This window comes from Notothenia rossii, assembly GCF_949606895.1.
Source record: "Notothenia rossii genome assembly, chromosome: 5".
Classification (NCBI taxonomy): Eukaryota; Metazoa; Chordata; class Actinopteri; order Perciformes; family Nototheniidae; genus Notothenia; species Notothenia rossii.
In genome coordinates, this window is record NC_136903.1 from 68,168,445 (window position 1) to 68,190,400 (window position 21,956).

The 21,956-nt window shown below is 40.6% G+C and overlaps 2 protein-coding genes across 4 annotated transcripts in view; both read left to right on the plus strand.

The window, feature by feature from the left end:
- Positions 1-6,639, plus strand: part of rtf2 (replication termination factor 2) — a 21,288-nt gene extending 14,649 nt beyond the window's left edge. Inside the window, exons 6-9 of the mRNA XM_079680945.1 lie at positions 583-693; positions 3,163-3,217; positions 3,946-4,017; positions 5,434-6,639. Of these exons, the coding sequence (XP_079537071.1) occupies positions 583-693; positions 3,163-3,217; positions 3,946-4,017; positions 5,434-5,621 (426 nt within the window). The 3' untranslated portion in view covers positions 5,622-6,639. The remainder of the gene's footprint in view (positions 1-582; positions 694-3,162; positions 3,218-3,945; positions 4,018-5,433) is intronic.
- Positions 6,640-8,850: 2,211 nt separating this feature from the next.
- tfap2c (transcription factor AP-2 gamma (activating enhancer binding protein 2 gamma)) lies at positions 8,851-20,662 on the plus strand. 3 transcript variants are annotated; one of them, XM_079682091.1, is made up of 8 exons: positions 8,851-9,063; positions 12,704-13,156; positions 13,540-13,588; positions 14,762-14,833; positions 15,341-15,563; positions 17,338-17,456; positions 18,662-18,803; positions 19,018-20,662. In XM_079682091.1, the coding sequence occupies exons 1-8, from the start codon at positions 9,034-9,036 to the stop codon at positions 19,310-19,312; spliced, it is 1,383 nt and encodes a 460-aa protein (XP_079538217.1). In that variant the 5' UTR covers positions 8,851-9,033; the 3' UTR covers positions 19,313-20,662. The 3 variants fall into 3 exon arrangements, with proteins under 3 accessions (XP_079538217.1, XP_079538216.1, XP_079538218.1); XM_079682090.1 differs by lacking the exon at positions 8,851-9,063 and adding an exon at positions 11,665-12,030; XM_079682092.1 differs by lacking the exons at positions 8,851-9,063; positions 14,762-14,833 and adding an exon at positions 11,665-12,030.
- The last annotated feature ends 1,294 nt before the right edge of the window (positions 20,663-21,956 follow it).

A 21,956-nucleotide genomic window follows, 5' to 3' on the forward strand; every position in this document is an offset into this window, starting at 1 on the left:
AGTTTAGCATACTCAGCCCAACTCAGCCTGGTTGTTGGCCTGGAAAGAACCTCGATTTTATGGGGCCAGAAAACTGTGAAATAGTACCCGCTAGCCGGTACTACGCTAAGTGGAAACGCAACCAAAAACGGGCCCCGCATGGATCGGCACGCTTAAAGCGAGCTCCGCACTGTAGTGGAAATGCGCCATAGCAGGGGTAAACAGAGGGATATGAGGGATGTCTAAAATGCATGATCTGTTTGTATTTTACATTTTTATATATCTGAGACCCATATTATATGCCTAAAAAATAACATAATAGGAGTCCTTTTAAACACATACATGTTTTAAATAATAAGAAAAAATGAATATATATATATAACATATATAATATAACATTTCATTCGTAAACACATTTTTTATAAATACTCATCACAACCAGCTTTGTTCCTCAGCATTTCTTCAGATAAGTCATTACCCTATAATATGATACAGACTTCAATATTCATTTCTTCTTACCTGTCAGATTTCAATTAGGATATATCACCACTAGAAGCTCTACTGCCAGTATCTCTAACCTGGTCTGCCATCTTTGTGTTTTAGTGCGGGGACTTGTTCAAAGATGAGGATCTTGTCGTGCTCAACGGCACTAAGGAGGAGGGGGAGAAGCTGAGGGAGAAGATGGAACAAAAGCGCGCCAAAGCCAAAACTAAGGTGGGTTTCATTTAAAAAGGACATAATATGCTAATCTTCAGGTTCATATTTGTATTCCGTGCTTCTACTGTGACATGTCTCCATGCTTTAATGTTTAGAAGCTTTTTATTTTTCTCATACTGCCTGTGCTGCAGCCCCTCTTTTCACCCTCTGTGTGAAACCAGAGCCCAGTCTGCTCTGATTGGTTAGCTGGCAGACTCTGTTGTGATTGGTCCAACGCTTAGAGATGTCCCGCCCCTTAGCCCATCACGTACATAACAGATAAGATAAGATAAGACTTTATTCATCCCGAAGGAAATTGTTGTGCCAGAGTAACAAAATACAATAACACAGCAGCAAAACTGTACAGTAAAAGTGCCAGCAAAAAGAGCAATTCAACATTCACAGACAACATGAAACGTAGAAACATAGAAAGTCACACAATCAATGCGATTATTATTAGCAGTATTTAGTAGTTAGTAGTGCAAAAAATGTAAACGTAGTGGCAGTTACGTAATTGCACGTTATCATAACATTATTAATAATAATAATAATATAATATTGCACATAGTTTTATATATATATATATATATATATATATATATATATAGCAGCGAGTGTATTGCAATGATGTTAATTATATTGATATGTATATTGCACATAGTGTTGGTGTGGAAGTTCTCAGTGCCCTTTACTTAGGGGTGAAGAGTTAAAGAGTTTGATTGCCACTGGGAGGAAAGACCTCCTGTGGCGCTGTGTGGTGGTTATCGGTGATCTCAGTCTGTGGCTGAAAGTGCTCTGGTAGGAAACCAGTGTGGCATGCAGGGGGTGAGACCCGTTGTCCAGAATGCTGAGAAGTTTCCTCAGCATTCTCCCCTCCGACACCACTGCCAACGACTCTTGATCCACTCCCAGGACAGAGCCTGCTCTCCTGATGAGCTTTTTGAGTCTGTTGGCATCAGCTGTCTTCACCCCGCTGCCCCAACACACTACAGCAAAGAAGATCACACTGGAGACCACCGAGTCATAAAACATCTGCAACATAGTGCTGCAGACGTTGAAGGACCTGAGTCTCCTGAGGAAATACGACTCTGGCCTTTATTATATAGGGCGTCAGTGTTTTTACTCCAGTCCAGTTTATTGTCTATGTGGACGCCCAGGAACTTGTAGCTGACCACAATGTTCACATCCATGCCCACGATGGTAATTGGGCTTGGGGCGGTACTCCGCTTCCTGAAGTCAACCACTAGCTCCTTAGTTTTTGTGACGTTGAGCTGCAGATGGTTCTGACTGCACCACTCCACAACACTGTCCACCACACTCCTGTACTCAGCTTCCTGATCTCTGATGATACAGCCCACAATGGCAGAGTCATCTGAGAATTTCTGCAGGTGGCAGGACTGTGAGCAGTGTCTCAAGTCTGATGTATAGACTGTGAACTGTGTTTCTCAATACTCAAATTTCCCCTCCTCGTCTCCTCGGTCCTCTGTTAGTGACCCGGAAATGAATTTCAGCGCGCCATTTTGAAGGACATCTAATTTCTCTAAATGCACTTCGAGGACCGAGCATCGAGCAGGCTCTCTGGAGGAGCTCTAACCGAGGAGACACTGATGCATCCTCCACAGATGCATTTCTGGGAACGGTGGAGGCGTGACGCACGGCCGGACTTATCTCAGCCAATGACAGCTCTGCATGCATCCCTTGGATAATATATTAGTAACTGTCTGCTTTCATCGCAACGCGATGTTCACAGTGAGAACAGCTGTGAGGTCGGTGCAGAAAGCAGAGCAGTGTGTAAAATATATATCACTCAGTATAACAGGCCTACATTACTTTCTGTATTTGTATGCTGTAGTTTAGTAGATATCTACAAACAAAGAGTCGATATTTTTCTAAGACCATTTAGTGCTTCACATAATAAAATACACAACGGCTGTAGCCTGATTATGCTTTAGGAGCAGTAGGTGTGTGTAGGTGTGTGTGTGGTACAGTCTGTATGTGTGTGTTGTACAGTCCTCCGCTCGCATCTCCTGTGGGCGGCACCAAGTCTCGAGGAGAGAAGTCGAGGATAGGAGTCGAGGAGGGGAAATTTGAGTATTGAGAAACCTCTATAGTGTTGGAGCGCTATCCAATAGAAGCGCAAGTGTTACATAGGGATGTAAGTGGGGAGTGTTGGAAACTATTTACACGCACAAAAACCTATAGAACACACTACAGAAAAGGGAAAACCCCAATAAAACATTATTGTTACCCTTTAAGCAGAATTACAGCTAATCCACGATGATGATGGGACGGAGTGGGTTTTTGGTTTATACATTTTCATTTGTATTTTTGAGTGATTTCCTATGGATTAGCTTTGGAAAAGGATTTGCCACTTGTATTGTTTTTTTTGTAAACTGAATCATGTGATCATAAATACAGTACTTTTCTAAAACCAATTCTAAAAACAACATTTTATGTTTTCTAATCCAATTATCTCTCCTGTTTTAGAAATCAAAGAAGAGCAAAGCAGCTGAAACAGTGGCCATACCATCAGAGTCAAAAGGTTTGTGTGAAGCCTGGAGGAGCCATCATGTTAAAGCAAATCTGTTAAGCATTTACATAAACAAAACCAAGCCGCATCAAAACTCGACTCCTCTATTTGGATAAGGCTTTGCATGGGTGGAGTTGGCTGGTTTAATCAAACACATAACTCACCTGACATTGCAGTACATACCACTGGGTATTAAACATGTACATACTGTGTGAGAATGACTGCACAATTTTACACCATAATGATAATAAATCTAAATCATATTTTTTAATCATCTACTAACTTCAGTCTATAGGTATTACAGGTTTTTGGAGACTTTCTTGTGATGAGTCGATGTGGTTTTACAGGAAGTCAGTGTTCAAACCTGGTTCAAACACATGGTGTGGTCTCCTGTTTTGTTCTCCAGAACTGCACAGGGCTCACCTCAAACATTTGATGTTTATATTTGTTACTCAAATCAGAAGTTTCAATGGAACAAAAGAAAAAGTACAGTTATGTACTCTCCCTGCTTATTTTAGATTGCAGGAAAAACGCTCATCATTACAAGCTATGTTCTCCACGTAGATACATGGGCTCATGCAATAAATAAATGAAAAAACGTTTCATAATTTGTTCGTTTTTATTTATTATATATATAACTGACAAGGATTTTCCTTAATCAAAGTTGGCTTATTTGAATGAAAAATGCAATGCAGTTCTGTGTCTTAATGATTGTGTCTGACTCTTGTTTCTCACCGCAGACGACACCAAAGGTCCTGAAGTGGATGGAACAGAGAGCTCTCTACAAACTGATGCTGAAAGCAGCCAGTCAGGTAGAAACTCACAGGATTCTTTGATAAATACTTCACACAGACAACGTGTATTCAGTCCTTCTGAAGGAGAACCGTTTAACACATTAGGTTTCTTGTCAGAATTGTTGCCAGATGAATACAATAGACGGATAATATTGTAGTTTGTTTAATGAGCTGGCCATCAGGTTATGTCTTCAAAAAGTACTTTAAACACTAAAGAACATTTAATAAAACATGAGCTAGGTGTCAGAAAAACAAACAAAAAGGCTTACTTTTACTGGAGGTGAGTTTGAACTAAGAAACAGTGCCCAGCTAGCCTGTTCTTCTAACACATCCGTTTTTCTGTTATATGTTGAGTTAATAAATATAACTCCAGTTAGATCATTTGCTGATTATAAAATAAAAAAATATAAAACTTAGGACTGTCAAGTTAACGCGTTAATAAAAAATAATGAACGCCACTAATTATTTTAACGCGATTAACGCATGTGTATTTTTTGTCCTCGGCCGACCCGTAGTTTCAGAGCGCATCGAGTTTAAAATACCATCTACAAGCTGATGCTGACAGCCCCGCTCCTGCCGTTCGCTTGCGGCAGACCACACTTCCACGCTCAACGGCAGGCACCGACTGGCCATCTGGAGGACCGGGAGGGTGTGTGTATGTGCGGCGCGATCGAGCGAGAGAGAGAGAATGCGCACACCTTACGTGTATTGTTGTTGTTAGCATCTGGTGCTAGCTAGCTGCGCTAACGGATATAAGGAGCTGTTTCAATGAAAACAGAGGAGCGACATTTCGCCAACAACTGCGCCGAGCACTTGACTTTATGCTTGTAGCCAGACAGAGGGACATTGTGGGAAAAGTCAGCACACTCAGCACGGATAGTGCGCGCAACATGATTGCAGCGTCCAGGCAGCTCCTGTTCGAGCATTTGCCTTGAGTTGCACATAGCTCCAACGATCCATCACAGTGTCTCGACACGCACACGCACGCACACGCACGCACACACACACACACACACACACACACACACACACACACTTTGTATTATTGTATGAGAGAGGTTCCAGGTTGAATTGAGGCGGATATTTTTAATGTTCAGAGGTTGTTATGTTTAATATTCATGAGAATATTTTTCATTGATCAAATGATAACAAACATTTGCATAAAGCATATTTGTCCACTCATAAAGTGTATAAGAGTATTAAAAACTTGAAAAATATCCCTCTAAGGAACATTTAGAACAGATTAAAAATGTGCGATTCATCGCGATTAAATATGGACAATCATGCCATTAATCGCGATTAAATATTTTAATCGACTGACAGCCCTAATAAAACTGTATCAGAACAATGCAACAAATAATGGTTTAAGAATGGGTAAAGAGGATATTACCACTATTTTAATAAGTTATCATTCTTTTGCCATTTTACCACCAGATGTGGCCGGAACCTCCAGCTCCACTGAAGGCTCCAAATTGTCGAAATCCGCCGCCAGCAAGAGGTCCGTCCAGGAAATGACAGAGAAATCAGAAGTCTTCAAATCCTTGTTCACCACCCACAGCTCTGCCAAGCGAACAAAAGCTCAGACATCCAACTGGGTCACCCACACCCCGTATCACTTCTAGAAGCTATCACTCACAGCAAAGGTCACCGTTTTTAGATTGCTCCACATAATGCGGCCCATTACAGACCCATTGCTGATAGTTCTACACACCCAGCAGCATCACACAGACGCACGCTCATTACCCACATGACCTGTAATAATGGCCCCAAAAGTCAGACTCAGTTCCCACTCGTCCCTTCAATCCCCAGTAGCCCAGTGTTTACATGTTGTGAACATTTTGTTAATAGCTCCCAAAGCTGTTCAGGCTGTGTTTTGTAACTTTCCTCCCCCATGTATTACCCAGCATCCTCGTGTCCTTTGTCACAGGTGCTCTGAGGATTGATGCTTAGCTGACTTTATCATCTCTGCCGCTCTGCTGTCTCCTAGTGGAGCTTCTCAGAGTGATCTCTACAGGATTGAATAAGTCGAGGCAGGTTCTGTATATAGGCTTGAATTCACTCTCCAATTAGTGCAAAACACTTCAAAAGGTCTCCATCTGCATCAGCATCAGCAGGTCCTGCTGTGTTATTAAGTTAATCTTTTTTAAATAAATTAAAACCATTAGGTCATTTTCACCCCCTCTTCCTTAAAAGTTCTATCAGTTTAAACGTTGCCCACATTCATAGCAGTTGACATTTAAGTAATTGTATTCATTTTACGTTTTATTTTATATCTTTAAAAGTTGGTTAAAAATTACTTTAATACGTAAATAAAGTTAAAGGCGTCTTCCTTCTTAATTGAAACTTCTGATACTTTTAAATCACAACTGACACATAAAAAGACCCACACAACTAGTGTAGCATGACAATAACACATTATATTAGCTCTGTGATCCTCCTCCCTCTTCAGCATAACAAGCTTCAACATTTTAAATGTTTTTGCTCCAGTTTATTGGAAAATCTAGCAAATTAAAATGTCCATGCCTTCTTCAGACATTTCTTTTTTTTTAAGGGTTTCATAATGTGGTGTTCTTGTTGGCTTTTAGACAACATATATGTTTTCCTGCATGAAACAAGCAAAATAAATGTTGTTCAATCTGATTAATTTCATTTTCTTTTTTCTCACTGTGTATTTTTGCAGCCTGTATTACAAGTCAAATTCACTGTAATGCTTTTTTCCTGTAATATAGGGAATGGTTACACAATGCTGTGTGCAAGAAAGACCAATCATTACCTGTGATGACGTAAGTGGCAACAACTCCCTGCAGTGGCCTCCAAGGGAAAATACACACCAAAAACAAACTATAAAAAGCTCCTCATATGTACTGCAGCTTACATGTGTTTACATGTAGGAGCCTGAGGTGTTAAGACTGCACCTGCTTGGTTTAATGTACAGGCTGTTAATCAAGACACCCGGCTGGCAGCATCTAACACCATAAATATCCCTAAAACAGAACAAACCGGTTGCTTGGTTGCTGCCACACATAAGGTCTCGCACAGATGTCCACTCCTGTCGTCTGAGGTGACAGGAGATCAAAACAGCAGCTTTCCATTGAATAGCCCAGTGGTGCTGGTAACAGTGTATCCACACCTATTTAAATGCATCAAAATTAAACCATGTACATGAGCAGGACCAGTTGACATAAACAAGTTTAGAATTCAATCCCCAATATGCAATTTAAACAAGTGTGATGTGAACACTTTACATTTCACTGAAAATGCCTCGTGTGCAGTAGTCGAACTTGTGAATACGTTAATAATGATCAAATTGTATATTCCTGATTTTTCAATGACAGGGTAGTGGATGCCACTTTAAGGGAATATCATTGCTGATGCATGAATGTGTAATGTGTATATTACAGTTGCAAAACAATGTGATTGTATTCACTGTAAAATGTATGTAGTGGAGATAACAGTGCATTATATTGCCTTTGCAGAAACATAAGTGTCAAGTAGTAATACTCAAATAGAAGTACTTTGATTTTATACCTCATTCACTGATGTACGGCATCAGTATATGAATATGTTCTTGTTTATAAGATATAACAAACATTTGGTAATGTGGGGGTTTGGCCACCAGGCGGCAGCAGAGTCTTCTCCAGGACCTCCTCTCAAGGTCGCTGGGTGTATAGCGATCATACAAAGAGTAGTCCGCCTGCTTCTCATTAAATGTAAATTACACCATAAATAATCCAATCTTTGTAGCTAAAGAAATCAAATAAACACTGCGTCCTTCTGTCTCCATCCAACAGCAGCCTATGACATGTTTTTCTGTGTGTTGATGTATATCTTTGCGCACGGTAGATCATTGAATATTAGGTTCACAACGAAATAATGCTCTCGAAATAATAAAAACATGTTCGTTTTCTAATTCAATGTATTATGTAATCGTCTTCTTGTTGAAAATGTCGTTGCTCCTGTGCAAAGAAAATGGTTTATTTCGTTAACAGCCCTTTCGTTTGTCTTGTATTTATTTCAAATCAAAGAATTGGCTTGATGTGACCCCTTAATTTCTTGGGGAGCACCAGATACGTTTCTGATCTGAGATTATTCTTCAGATACATTTACCAATCACATGCAGGAGGAATGTTATGGCCCTAAAAAACAAGTTTGAAATAGGCCCATGTTTTTCAATTTTCCGTCATTTTATTTTTCAAGAAACACAAAATGGTTAATACAGCCTTTTAACAACAAAGACATAATATATTCATATACATTAAACTGTTAATTAATATGTTGTTCTGAAACATGAAATCTTGAATACAGCCTTAGACACGCACAATTTTTCCTCTTTTATGTCCTAATGATCTGAAACTGTAGTTTGATAAGGCTTTGTTTTATGGCAGGTGTCCGAGCTCCCGATCAGAGAGGTGAGATTATTTTCTCATAGGAAGATATGTAAACTACATTCTTAACTGCATAGTGAAGACACTTTGGTGTGTTCATTAGTTGTAGCCGAAGTATTTGGGAGATCAGATAACAAGAGCCATTTTAGGCCTTAAAAAGCTTCAGTGGCTTTTGAAAGCAGATTCTTTTGGTCAGCCTGGGGCGATGTGGCTTTGGGGGTGGAATTACCTCCTCTTCAAATTTCCCCACGTCTTATTTCACCTTTCCTTACACTTAGCCTCTATGACATTTTTTTTTTTTACTCAACAATAGATAATGATGGGGTTAACAATAATTACATTTCTGTTAAATATCTAATCGTGTGAGTCATATGCTATTCAGTTTACTTTATTTCAAAACACATTTTTTAATACGTCTGCTCCCTTTCTCACCTTAATCTCTTTCATATATAGATTGCCTTATATAAATCATCATAAATTAGGGCTTTCCTCGATGGATGGTTTGTTTTGATTTATACCACTCAGGTGTAGTACACTGATTGGCTCATGCGCAGTGCACGGCCATCAGGTGAAGTCAGCAACGTAAACCTCTCATGGTTTCACTCATTCGCTGCTTCTCTGTGGGATTGCTGTTACTGGAGCCTTGCAGATGTCTCTACTGGAGAGGATAGACTGGAGGGTGAGTTCCCTGTGTGTTTTCCTCCTACAGCTGACTGACTTTAACCCAACCTGCAGCACGTTTATCGCGTTTGCTGCTGAGCCTTTATTTGTTTTTATGACTTTACACTAAAATTACCTGTTTGCAATGGCGTCTGTGATTTATGGAAATAAAGCCAAGACCTTCTCTCAAACGACACATTTATTTTTGAGCTACTGGATTACAAATGACTTGAGTGATGCTTTTAAAAACGTAAATAGACGTTCAATTAAACATTAGTTAGACAACATTATCTATCATGTTTTTATTTAAAAATAAACTACAGCTGAATATATGTCTGTTTTATTTTAATTATATAACATTAACGAGTAAGCAGTCCTGCAGAAACGGGAACTCTAAAGGGATTCAAAAGCAGTTTGAGTCGCATTGACTAAACATATATTATTGTACTAATGGTCTACAATAAATCCCATTAGATATACTTGTTTCATCGCAATTTGGAGAAATAAAACCGTGTAAAAACATAGACTATTAACAGTATTTGAATGTCATGATGACCTTTATTAGCTTTGTGGTATTGTTGATAGGCAGTAAACATTACAATTAACATTTCACATAATTACAGTAAATATAGGCAATATTTCTAACTAGTGGAAAATCACTAAGCAGAATTCACTTAATTGACTTTTTTGTATTTGCCCTGGCATGGATCCACTTAATCTTTACACCTGACATCATGAGTCGGTGGTCACTGCAGTCGACTGTCATTAAAATGACAAGATGAGCATCAGATTTGTTCAAAACATCACTGTCAGGCCAAGCGTGACTAACTCCCTTTAGGTCTGCTCTATGTGTCTTCCAACGTAAAATAACATTTAATCAGTGAGCATTTCACTTCCGCTTCGCGTCACAACAAGCCAAGGACCAACACGCAAAAAAAAGATAATCCTTCGTCGTTGTTCCAACAGCCGAGGATCACAGCGAGAACGCGACAGGCTGTGATCCTAAAAATACAAAACTCTGTCCATTAATCTCACAAATTACAATCTGACATGTACTCATCAAATAATTCAATTCGGTAAAATTGCTCATAATATTGGACGTCAATTCTTATTTTGTCTTGCAGAAGATATTTCAAAATGCTACATTTAAAACGGTAAACAAAATCTGCAACAAACGAAAAAAAAACAATTGACTCTTATGTTGTTTTAATTCAAAAATAAAGAAGAAAAAACATCCTTTGTCCTCAGTTTAGGTTTCGATGCAAATCAAAGCTTCAAAGCAGTCTTGTTTGTAACATTGCAAAGCCTCACAAAAAATGTAAATGAAGTTGAGAAAGAGTTGTTTGTTGAGATCCTTTCAGCTTTGGAGGTTTTCTTAAGAGAATGATGCTGCTAAACCCTCGGGCTTATTGCGGTTTGAGACAAGCACTCAACCACCACTGTGAAACACCGACATCACAATGGCATGGGGTTTGTTTGAAGGACTATTATTCTATTTATGAATACAATCAGAGAGAGGTATTCCTTAATATCTAGCTGACTTGCAACTGTAAGAGACTTTATAGACATTTAGCACATTGAGATTTTAAATAGGCATTGATCAAAGTAATGCGAACAAGCCAGCTGCATTACATATATTATTATTAATTATAACATCCCTTATGGAAGAATGAGATAATATTATTACATTATTTTGTATATACATAATTTAAGGTAATAAATTCGTATTGTTGGCGTGATTAATTAAAAACGTCAACAATGTCAACAAGCAAAACGTTATTTATATTGCTACATCCTGACTTTAACATCTGTGATAAAATAAATAGGCCTCATAAACCTACTTAAAGACATGTTTACTATTTAAAGTAGGCCTAAACAGAAGGCTAAATGCAGCATGTTTTTTTAAAATAATTGTTAAGAACACCATCACAATTATTGAACCGAGCACTGTGATTGGCCGAGAGGCATCCCACTCAGCATCAAAATTACCACCACGAGGACCTCAGTAACCTAGCAACCTGTCACTGAAACATAACTTACCCGAGTTATCTTGGTTCTGAAACAGATTGTCTCAAATAATTTTTTTATATTTACTCAGCAAAAGTTACAAATGAAAATGTTATTAATAGTTAAACATACTTATATTAAGAAGATTGTAGAACTATTTGCAAAGCACCATAGCAGTCTCCTCGCTATGTAGGCCTGGCCTACACAACTTTTATAATCCTTAAAGACAACCAAAAGGTGTCAAAACGTTGGCTCCTTCTTCAAGTAGGCTACCTATGGTGCTGAAGGAGATAACAACAAATACAGTAAAACAAACTAGTAGGCCTAGGTGGTGAGAGACTTAACTCACTGTAAGCCATGGAAAGTGTGCTCTCGATATATATACTAAAGTCATAGGGTAAATGTCACTGTACAGACGGACAGAATTCTGATTGGACCTCTCTCCCGCCAATCAGCAATATTGAAATGTTCCCTTTTTACTTACATCATCGCAGGGTGACGCCCCCTCGGAGCGGCCGTGTAGATATAGTAGGCAACAGTGCTCATGTGTGCACCAATAAGACTGAACATCGCTTTTTTGTCCATAAGAGGGAGTCAAGTTTCTTATATGCACCCGTGTTCGCCCACTTCCACAACAGAACTACAGAACACATTGAACGGACAGGGGGAGGAAATATTGCTTGACAACGATAATTTTCTCCCATAGTGGCTGTTGGAAACTCATATGTGTTTGGATTGTCAGTCGCTCGGTCAGTTCGTCACTTTAGCCCACACCTGCAACTTCGCCTCTTCAGCTCAACAACAAGGTGGTTCATGATCACCAGGAAGCTCTTGATTTCTTCATACCTGGATTAACTAAAGGCGACAAGATATTTTTTCTTTCTCTTTTGCTCTTTTTCTTTTGTAACAGAGAACTTTTTTCTCTGTCAAAATGCTGTGGAAATTAGCCGACAACGTGAAGTATGAGGATGACTGTGAGGTGAGTTTTGATAGTTACAAAACGAGGGAAAACTGTCTTTTGATTGCCATCGGACATTACACTTCAAACAAGTAATGTTACTAAAAGTCGATTAAAAAAAAAATCCTAATGATAAAATAAAACACGATATCGTGGAAATAATAAACAATCAGCAAAAAAGGTGACAATATCGTGATAAGAAGTTTAGAAGAAAGTCCACAATTTTAGAACATGTAGGCTACATTATTATTTCAACAACGACACTGGTAATAATAGTTACTAAGCCTATGTAAGATATCTAACAACAACAACAATAATAATAATAATAATAATAATAATAATACAAACGTGTACTTAGGCCTACTACAAAAGGAGTAGGCTATAGCTTATTTTATTCCACCGTAAACTGGGGCCATTAATAGTAGCCTAAGTAAAAACAATCTTCTATAATTTAAACTAATACAATTTAAATAATAAATGTCTTTCTTTCCTACGCTAAATAATAATAAAATATAGACCGCGTTCATATGTAGGCTAATACATCGCCTGAAAATATTCACACTCCTCTTTAAATCCTTATCCAGAGGACATCATATCAGGGGACACAGACACTTGATTCCCTTGAGGGACACATGTCACCATACCTGCCATCTTGTTGTCAGCTCTCAGTTGACATGTCTCCTCCGTCCCTCAGGAAAGGCACGACGGAAACAGCAATGGGAACCCCCGGCTGCCTCACCTGCCAGCGGTCAGCCAGCACCTCTACAGCCCGTCTCCCTCCCTCTCACACTCGGCCAGTTCGGACTTCCAGCCGCCGTACTTCCCGCCTCCCTACCAGCCCATCTCCTACCCGCAGTCCAGTGACCCCTACTCGCACCTCGGCGACCCTTTCAACATCAACTCGCTGCACCAGTCTCCGTCTTCGAACCAGCAGCAGTGGCCCGGGCGGCAGGGCCAGGATGGGCTCGGTGGGCATGGGAGGAGCGGCCTGGCGAGTCAGATCCTGGGCCTGGATGGTTCCTCCGGGGTGAGGAGGGAAGGCTTCCGCCGGCCGGAGCTACTGCCCCCGCACGTGCACAGCATAGAGTCGTCAGGTATTGGTGACATGGGAATGCACGACATGGGCCACGGGATGGATGACGTTCAAGTGAGTGGATTTTATTGAGATGAATACTTGAATTTACACTTTAGAGAATTATGTGTGTAGAGGTCAGCGAGTAGCCTACCTAGGTGCGCGTGTGTTCTTGCACGCGGCATCTGTGTTAGTGTATCTGCTTGCACAGTAGCCAAATACTGGAATACATTTTGGGACAATAATACATTTTCCATTATGTATAAAGTTAACTCCGTGGGTTATTGAACATTAAACCTATTTTAATCACATAGTTTTCTTTGTTTTGCATGAAAGAACAATTTGGACAGACATTGAACACTTTATCAGAAATTAATTTCAACTTGTTATGCATTTATCATTGGTGTGCAAAAAATGCATTTGGTTGCTTATCATTGTTTCTGTTCTTTTTTTATCAGCATGATGACCACAGTATTATTATGGCTGACCAGACAGTCATCAAAAAAGGTGAGTTTATTGCATGTTTATGAGCAATCTAAACTTTAATCCCATTTAAAAAAGAAAGTTGTGCACAATGCTGCCTGGAACATGTGTAACAAAATGAAGATGCAGTAATTACTGACAAGGGCTGGAAATCTACTGTAAGGATTTTTTCACTCTCTACATACTTTGAATTGTCATAACATTAACTTCTATAGCGACATGTCAGGACACTCAGTTTGAGAGCACAGCAAAGGAGGAGTCGTGTATTTGTACTTGCACTGCACACACAGCTAATCCTCACAGCCATGAGATGCACTTATCTAAGCTCGATGTGATCCTTAGACTATTCAGTTGGTGAAGGTCCTTGAATGAATGCCCAGTGGGAAAGAACTGATCCCTTTCAAAAAAACGACAGGCTCTAGCTGACAAGACAGGAAAATTGAGCAATCGCACAACCTCGTGTTGACTGTGAGAGAAGAGGAAAGCTTTGGATCATCTTTATGCTGGTTAAGCTTGCAATTGCAGCGCTTTTCAGTTCACGTTAACACAAAATTATGAGTTGATCTTGAAGCAGTGTTTGGCTCTGCAGAACCAGCCTTTGGCGGGGTGTGGCATTATGCTTGCATGTGAAGGACAGTTTAGTTATTTGTTGGGACATGAACTGTTTTGAGGAAGAACCTATTCCCTCTGTTTTGTCACCAGGGCTTAATTAAACAGACTTTGAGTCAGAGCAAGATCCGCTTGAGCAACATTATTCCACTGCTAAGCGTTTTAGATTTAATAAAACCATGCAGGCAACAGATAGATAGGCAGATTCATTACGTTCTGTAATAACCTATACACTATGTCATAATACTTAATTTTAAAAGTATGTATTTTAAAATGCTTTATTTTCTTATTATCATGCCTCACTAGCAATTTTGATGATATTTATTATTACATTCAATCCAGTGTTGCTTAAATGTTACAATGTTACGATGCATAGTTACATGCAGAAAGCCATTTGCACAGCACGACAAACCAACCAGTCTCCATTTCTTACATAAATAAGTGATGGCTCATTATATTGTTCCCATGCTCAAGGGCACACTATGGGCAATCTAGGCTTTCCACTTGTAAACAATGGCATGTCATTCCCAGCCATGTGCCCCAGAGGAGCCTTAAAGCACTCATGTGACTCTGTGATTTTTGTCTCAGTATTAGGACTACGAGGTGGCAGGAACCTTGATCGCTTACAGAGGACTTATTATCAGGGGGGAATTCTTGCGGGTGAGAATAAAGATAGCTATGTTTTGTAGTGTGCTGTACTGTTTTGTTTGTCCGATGACTGTCAGTGCTTCTGTGGGGGGTTGAAAACGTTGTCTAACTTTAGAACCAGCAATAAACACACACATCGTCCATATTAGATCCTTTAAGATCAAATAATAAACAGTACTGAGGTGTATCTGCGGCTTAGATGAGGGGCTGTATTTGTGTACCTGTTTGTGGATGCTGTTTGCCATGAGGGCGTTTTAGCAGTTTAACCTTTAGGCATGCAATGCACATTGCTGGTCGTGCAGAGCTGCATACACACTCTTCCTTGTGATTACTCACAAGAAAACACAGATTCCTTGTTGCACAGAGAGGATTAGGATGATTAAAGCTTATGTACATACACAGGAACAGTGCATATATAAACAAATTATGTTGCACAACCAGACTATTTTTTGCCTTCCTTTTGTTCTCCTTCACTCTTGAGCTTACCCACATTTTTCTTCTCCTCCCCTCACCCTCCAGGGCCTGTCAGCCTACCCAAAGGCAACGCGTTGTGTCTTCCTTTCCAGAAAGAGTCCCTGCTGGGCATGGTATCAAACCCCACAGAGGTGTTTTGCTCCGTACCGGGCCGTCTCTCCTTGCTGAGCTCCACATCCAAGTACAAGGTTACCGTGGCCGAGGTCCAGAGACGTCTGTCACCCCCTGAGTGCCTGAATGCATCGCTCCTGGGAGGGGTTTTACGCAGGTCAGAGCTCAGACTCATTCAACATGACAGCAAGCTGAACTTAATATTTCCCTGTTGTTGTTTGTAAAAGTGTTGAAGTCGAACCTAATATGTTTTATTTAAAATTCATATTATTGCTTTTAATTGACCTAATACAGTTTAGGTTTATAAATGATTCCACACATATTATTAATACGTTTAATTTGAGTAAACGTCTCAGTTTGTTCAGCGTAACACAGGGCTACAGTAGCACTGTTTCCCAAAATATAATGGAAACTAATACAAACCTAATTGATTTCCTTGTTTTCTTTATCAATATCTCTGTAATTTGCAAGCATTTGATTGGGTTGTCTGATTGCCTTAGATATATATAATCCTCAAACTGAGGAGTTGCAGCTCTACAGATCTGTACACACTAAAGCTCAGCAGCCCATGGGAAAGGCTTTTCTGAAAGCACAGCTTGGCTCAGTTGCTTTGGCTCATCACTTTTTTGCGTAGGGTTCGTGACATTCTTTGTGTGGTCTGCAATTTTGGTTCTTTGCTTCCTCCGGGGATAGGTTACATCAACACAGTTAGTACCAATCTAAAGACTCCGTGGGTGTGTGTGTTCGTCAGGGGTTGCAGCATGGGTAGGTTTATCTGTGGCGGCGCAGTTGACCTTATGGCACATATGTTAGTGTGGCAGTCTGTTGAGGGACTGTGAGGTTACAGTATGTACTCTACACCCCTGACCCGAGCGTTTTGCGCTAGGAGTGCACGTTTGCCACTTCCCATGTGCCTGTGTTAATGCTGACATGCACACACCAACACACACACACCAACACACACACATGCACAATCGCAGACATTTTTAAGTAGGTCATATAGCACTAGGAGGGGGATCGTTAGTGGAGGGAGTGGGGGGGAGACGGGGGGGAGGGGGTGGGGGCAACCACACACACACATGCCTTCCTAAAGATGCTCCCTCTCTCACCCGCCATGGAGAGGGAGAGCTTGCCCTCCAGTCATGCGTGAAACTGAATCGGCCCTTGCAAGTGGGGAGTAAGTGTTTCTGTAAATGCATGTATGAGGGATTTACTTGCTACGCTTTTTGAGTTGAAGCATCAATTGGGAGAAAAGTGTTTTTTAGGTCATGAGAGCCTGTTTGTGAGATTTAGTTGTTATCAAAAGTGGACAATTACGGCCCGTCCACACTACAGCTTCGACAGCTTCAAAAACGGTTTCCAACGCGTCTGCCCATTCACTTTGAATGGGGTGACGTCACGTTGCCTCGCTTTTCGCCGAACTGAATTGTGGGTAGCAGAGCGGAGCTTTCCTGGCGTTTCAGGCTGCAAAAGTTGAGCAATGTTCAACTTTTGAAGCTTCTGAAGCTTTCGGTGGAAGCGTCAGCCAATCAAATCGTATGCCAGTACAAGCTCTAGCCAATCAAACCGCTGCTTGTATGTCAGGGGTGGGAGATTCATGTGATTGGTTGTTGGTCGAGCTTCAGACACGCCCGTCGGCAAGATTTTTTTGAAGCTGTAGTGTGGACGAGCCGTTAGACTTCCTGCAGAAGCCAGGCCAATAAGACAGCAACATCTATTCTGTTTGTGCCTCTTAATTTATGGGTTAAATGCCCTTAAACAGATTTTAATTAAAGAAAAATACTGTCTGAATGGATTGGAAAATGGTATATAAATGTCCTAATCCTCCATTAATTGTTTTTTTTAAACACATTGTTTTGGAAAAGTGGTAATTATCTGTCTGAATTCACAGCTGTTTACTGAATATGTGTTTTTGTATTCTCCTTCTGCAGAGCCAAGTCAAAAAATGGAGGTCGCTCTCTGAGAGAAAAGCTGGATAAGATTGGGCTCAACCTGCCTGCAGGAAGAAGGAAAGCAGCCAATGTCACTCTACTCACCTCACTAGTAGAAGGTATGACATGTCACTCAGTAGCACCTTCTCAGCTCTAATTACTGTTTGCTGCGGCTGGAATGTCGCTGTATCAGTGAGAGCGTCAGTCTCATCCACATAGTGTGTGGGTTTTTAGTACTGTAAAATATCTTCTTTCAGACTCTATTCATTGTTGAAATACTTAATAATTTGAATAAAATGTAAATATTGTAGTTCATCTTAAAGAACTTGTTTTTGTATTGCCTGGCTGCATGTAAGCCATCAAAATCCAGAGTTGTTTGAATTGTTGTCCTTCAGCTATTAACACTAATGGAACATCTGAATATCCTACAAACACCAATTCTCCAACCATTACCCTTTAATGATTTGGTATTACTCTGCACACATTATTATAAAGTATATATTATTTTCTTCCTTTAAAGTCTGCAGCGTCCAAGTCCCTAGATCTACAGTTATTTAATACCAGGGAGGTACTGGGTTATAATAATGACACAACCTGAGACCTTCACTTTCCCTTGTCAGTGTCTTGAATACTAAAAGATCAGTAATAGCTTACCCTGAATGTGATGTTTAAAAATGGAAACATTATCACTTGAGTCACATCTACCTGCCGTAGGCTGAGGTAGAATATTATTTCCTCCCTTGCACCCTACACGCCTAATTTTTATAAATGGGCTGATGATTATGTGCGGGAGAATGACTGGAGGCTTGTGTTATTTAGAGACCTTCAAAGCTGAATTAAGCCTTGTTATCTTGTGTTTGGCTCGCCAGGAGGGCCTGCTGACCTTAAAGATTGTGCTTCTGAATAGCTGCCCGCATCCTCAAGTAATGTGCGCGCCTATCAATAAGCGGTGCTGTTGGCGCCATGGGCACTATCTGCTAGCATTTATTCACATAAGCCCATTATGACCATGCAAGTCAAACCACCCTCAAGACGGAGATATATTCATCTCACTAGCTCTCCTTCCCTTAAGCAAGAAGACTGAGTACAGCTGATTATTCTGCAGTTCAACCGCTTCACTTCATGTGCCTTGATGCTTGTGTATCAGGTCAAAACGGGATATAATGCTCCAAATTGATAAACTGCTGAAGCCGGCCAGCTTACCATTTGATCTCTGCCCAATGTGTCAGAGGACATTCGGGGATAATGTGTAAAAATCATATTAATCTTTATTCTTTGGTTTTAGACCAAGTGTAACCTCCAGTGCTGTTTTGTATTGTCTTAGGTGAAGCAGTTCATTTAGCAAGAGACTTTGGCTACGTGTGTGAGACAGAGTTCCCTGCAAAGGCAATTGCGGAATACCTGGGCAGGCCGCACGTGGAACGCAACGAGGTTAACTCTCGCAAGAACATGCTGCTCGCTGCCAAGTAAGTGCCTCGACTGCATGGCTGCCTTTAATTTGTGCGCAAAGTAGGATTACCATGTAGAAGTGTTTTAAATTCTTATGTGGGTGTCTTAATATTGATTGAAGATTTGACAAGTTAAATATCCTACAGACTTCATTCTCAGATCACAATAAAGCAGTACATGTGTTAATATGAATCTTTCCCCCTTAACTTAAACATTGTGGTGTTCTTTTAGGAATATCTGTAAGGAGTTCACTGACCTGCTAACTCAGGACCGATCGCCTCTGGGAAATTCCCGGCCCGCCCCCATCATGGAGCCTGGAATCCAAGGCTGCCTGACCCACTTCAGCCTCATCACTCACGGCTTTGGATCTCCCGCCATCTGCGCCGCCATGACCTCGCTTCAGAACTACCTGAACGAGGCGCTCAAACAAGTGGACAAGATGTACCTGAACTCTGGCAGCGACACCCAGGGATCCTCAGACAGTGGAAGCAAATCTGCCGACAAAATGGACAAGCACAGGAAATGAGAGCTCAAGGGAGAATCCTTATGAACTTGAGAACCCCTGAGTCCCTTAATATTGCTGCCCTGTCTGCCCTTTTGGACTTCAAAATAAGAAATCAATATTGATTGATTGATTGTGTGTGTGTGTGTGTGTGTGTGTGTGTGTGTGTGTGTGTGTGTGTGTGTGTGTGTGTGTGTGTGTGTGTGTGTGTGTGTGTGTGTGTGTGTGTGTGTGTGTGTGTGTGTGTGTGTGTGTGTGTGTGTGTGTGTGTGTGTGTGTGTGTGTGTGTGTGTGTGTGTGTGTGTGTGTGTGTGTGTGTGTGTGTGTGTGTGTGTGTGTGCTGTTGAATTTAAATCCTATTTTTTCGAGATGTTGATAAGAACTTGTCACTGCTGGCTGCAAATCAGTTTTCGTTGGCACTGATGGTGAATGACCCTGTGAGGGCCTAAACACACTTTATCACACTAACCACTATGCAGTTGCCCATGTGCTGATGATACAACGGAAGTACCTGCTCTCAGTTGAAAAGAATGGAGAAAGAAAAAAATGCATTCTGTTTTTTTCTTCCAAGAGGACATCATTTCAAGATGACTTGCTGTGGCTGTGAATTCCTCCCAGCCCCACCCCCATCCTGCTCTGTCTGGAGGCAAATCCACTGATTTCCTGTGTCTCAATGGACTTGCAAAGGACACTTTTTATATGAGAGAGAAAGAGAAGAAAATCCACTTAATTTTCTTTCTTTCTTTTGTTGTGCTTGATTTGCACAACCACTTCAAAATGGCTCCAGTGTTATTGTGCTTTGTTCATGAGATGATTTGAATCTTATGTAGGCCTGAATGAGAAAAGATGAGTTTTGGTTTGTCAGTCTGTGTTTGGTCAGAAACCAGAGACTTTACAGCCTCTTCAGTGTTCATGTGGATTACAGGCATAGCAGTGCCTCTATTCTAGAGGCTAGTGACCACGTAAGGTATTCATCATTCTTAGTATTTAAAAACCCAGAGTTACCATCAACCTACCGACCCCTTCAGTCCTGCCAGAGTGTGTGTATGTTGTGTGAACGTGTGAAAATGTATATATTTCTTTTCTTCAAAAAATGTTTTGAATTAGACAATAAATTCCAAACATAGAATTTATCCAGTGTCTTGTCCTGGATGTAAATATTTTCTAATTTATGTTGTAATTTAATGGGCTTGTGTAAATAATGGTATCATTCTGGTGCATGGTTTCACTTTTTATGATGATGTGTTTAACTTTTATAAATGGGTTAGTTTTTTATCGACTAGCGGTTAGGAAGTGGGCATGATATACTTTTTGAAAATATGTAAAGAAAAACTGTTTTAAAGTTTCAGGAAAAAAATAAAAAGAAAGACTCAATCCTGATGCAGTGAGTCAGTGATGTTGCCTAGGCTGCACACAAACACACATTTTTGTGTGCACTGTTGTTCTGTTGCCCCATTTTCAGCAGTATTTCAGAGATGATGGGGTAAGTCATGAGTTGGAAGAGTTTCCTATTAATAAACAGCAACGAAAAGCCCCAAACTAATGGGAACAGTAGACATCATTATCTGCTCTCACTTAGCTTATAAATCAGCTGTGTGGTTCAGTGAAGGCCGAGACCTCAAAAGTACATCATGTGATGAACAAAGATGCACAGCTGAGATGAGACAAATAGCTTAGTTGTGTTTAAACATAGAAAACTATTGAGGCAAGGGCCTATCACTAATGTCTTCCTAAGCTTGCTTGTGTCCTGTCAGTCTCCTTTTTTCCTCTTTCTTTTTCCTATTTCCTGTTTTCGGAGCAGGTGTGCAACCACCTGAAGTGTCAATCTGTTTTAGGTTTCAAGATGTATTTCATCTTTTTAAATGCAGTGATGCAAGACTCGCACCAAAGTCCTTGTATGAGAAAAAGAAATGGTGCAAAACTGCAGATGGGGTTTACATGTGGCGCAAGTTTGCTTACTCATCACTTGCCTAGCCAGTGTGCTGATTCATGTGGTCTGTGTGTTCATGAGCTTCATGAGCTTGTGTCTGAGCCACAGTAACACCAAACCAGCACTCATTGATTGGGAAAAATCGAGTTATAGTAGTAGTAGTATCAATTTCTAATCCACTGCAATAGTCCTGCCATTCATCCACGTCCTAGCACATATCCTGCTTTGAAGGTCAGCAGGTGAAAGCATTGTTTCACAAAGGCCATGCATGCAGCAGCAGTGTGCAATACCTAGCAGTTAAACAAGTATCAGCCTCTCCCCTCAGAACCTGTTTAACCAGACCTGTCATCCTGGTGGCTCGCAGCCCTCGCAGCAGTTGACTTTAACTGCCTTCAGTTACTTGTGGTAGCTTGGCCCTGAGAGAGAAGATAATAGGAGAAGGTGATAGAAAAAGGAGAGGGAGGTATTGGTGGTGGAGGGTGAAAGAGGCGGTGGATTTTGTCTTTGATGACTGGTTGAACGTGGTTGAGACAACAACCTTGCTGTGTCTGAGGCTTTGATTGGAAGTTATTTGCTCTGTCCCTTTTCTCACGACTGCCTTTCATGTTGTCGCCCTGTCAGTCACATCGCAGGCTGTGGTTTAGCAGCCGTCAGCTATTAAACACACTTCCGTTCAATTCACTTTCCTCACCTTTGAAACAGAGGACAACCCTCTGAGCAAGGGAGCTGAGTATACAG

What these genes read in the sequence shown, in the direction of transcription:
- tfap2c (XM_079682090.1), top strand. Translation starts at nt 11,983, where the DNA reads ATGCTGTGGAAATTAGCCGACAACGTGAAGTATGAGGATGACTGTGAG. An exon ending in CCAGACAGTCATCAAAAAAG is followed by an intron (nt 13,589 to 14,761) that starts GTGAGTTTATTG and finishes TTTTTGTCTCAG; the next exon opens with TATTAGGACTACGAGGTGGC. An exon ending in CTGGGAGGGGTTTTACGCAG is followed by an intron (nt 15,564 to 17,337) that starts GTCAGAGCTCAG and finishes CTCCTTCTGCAG; the next exon opens with AGCCAAGTCAAAAAATGGAG.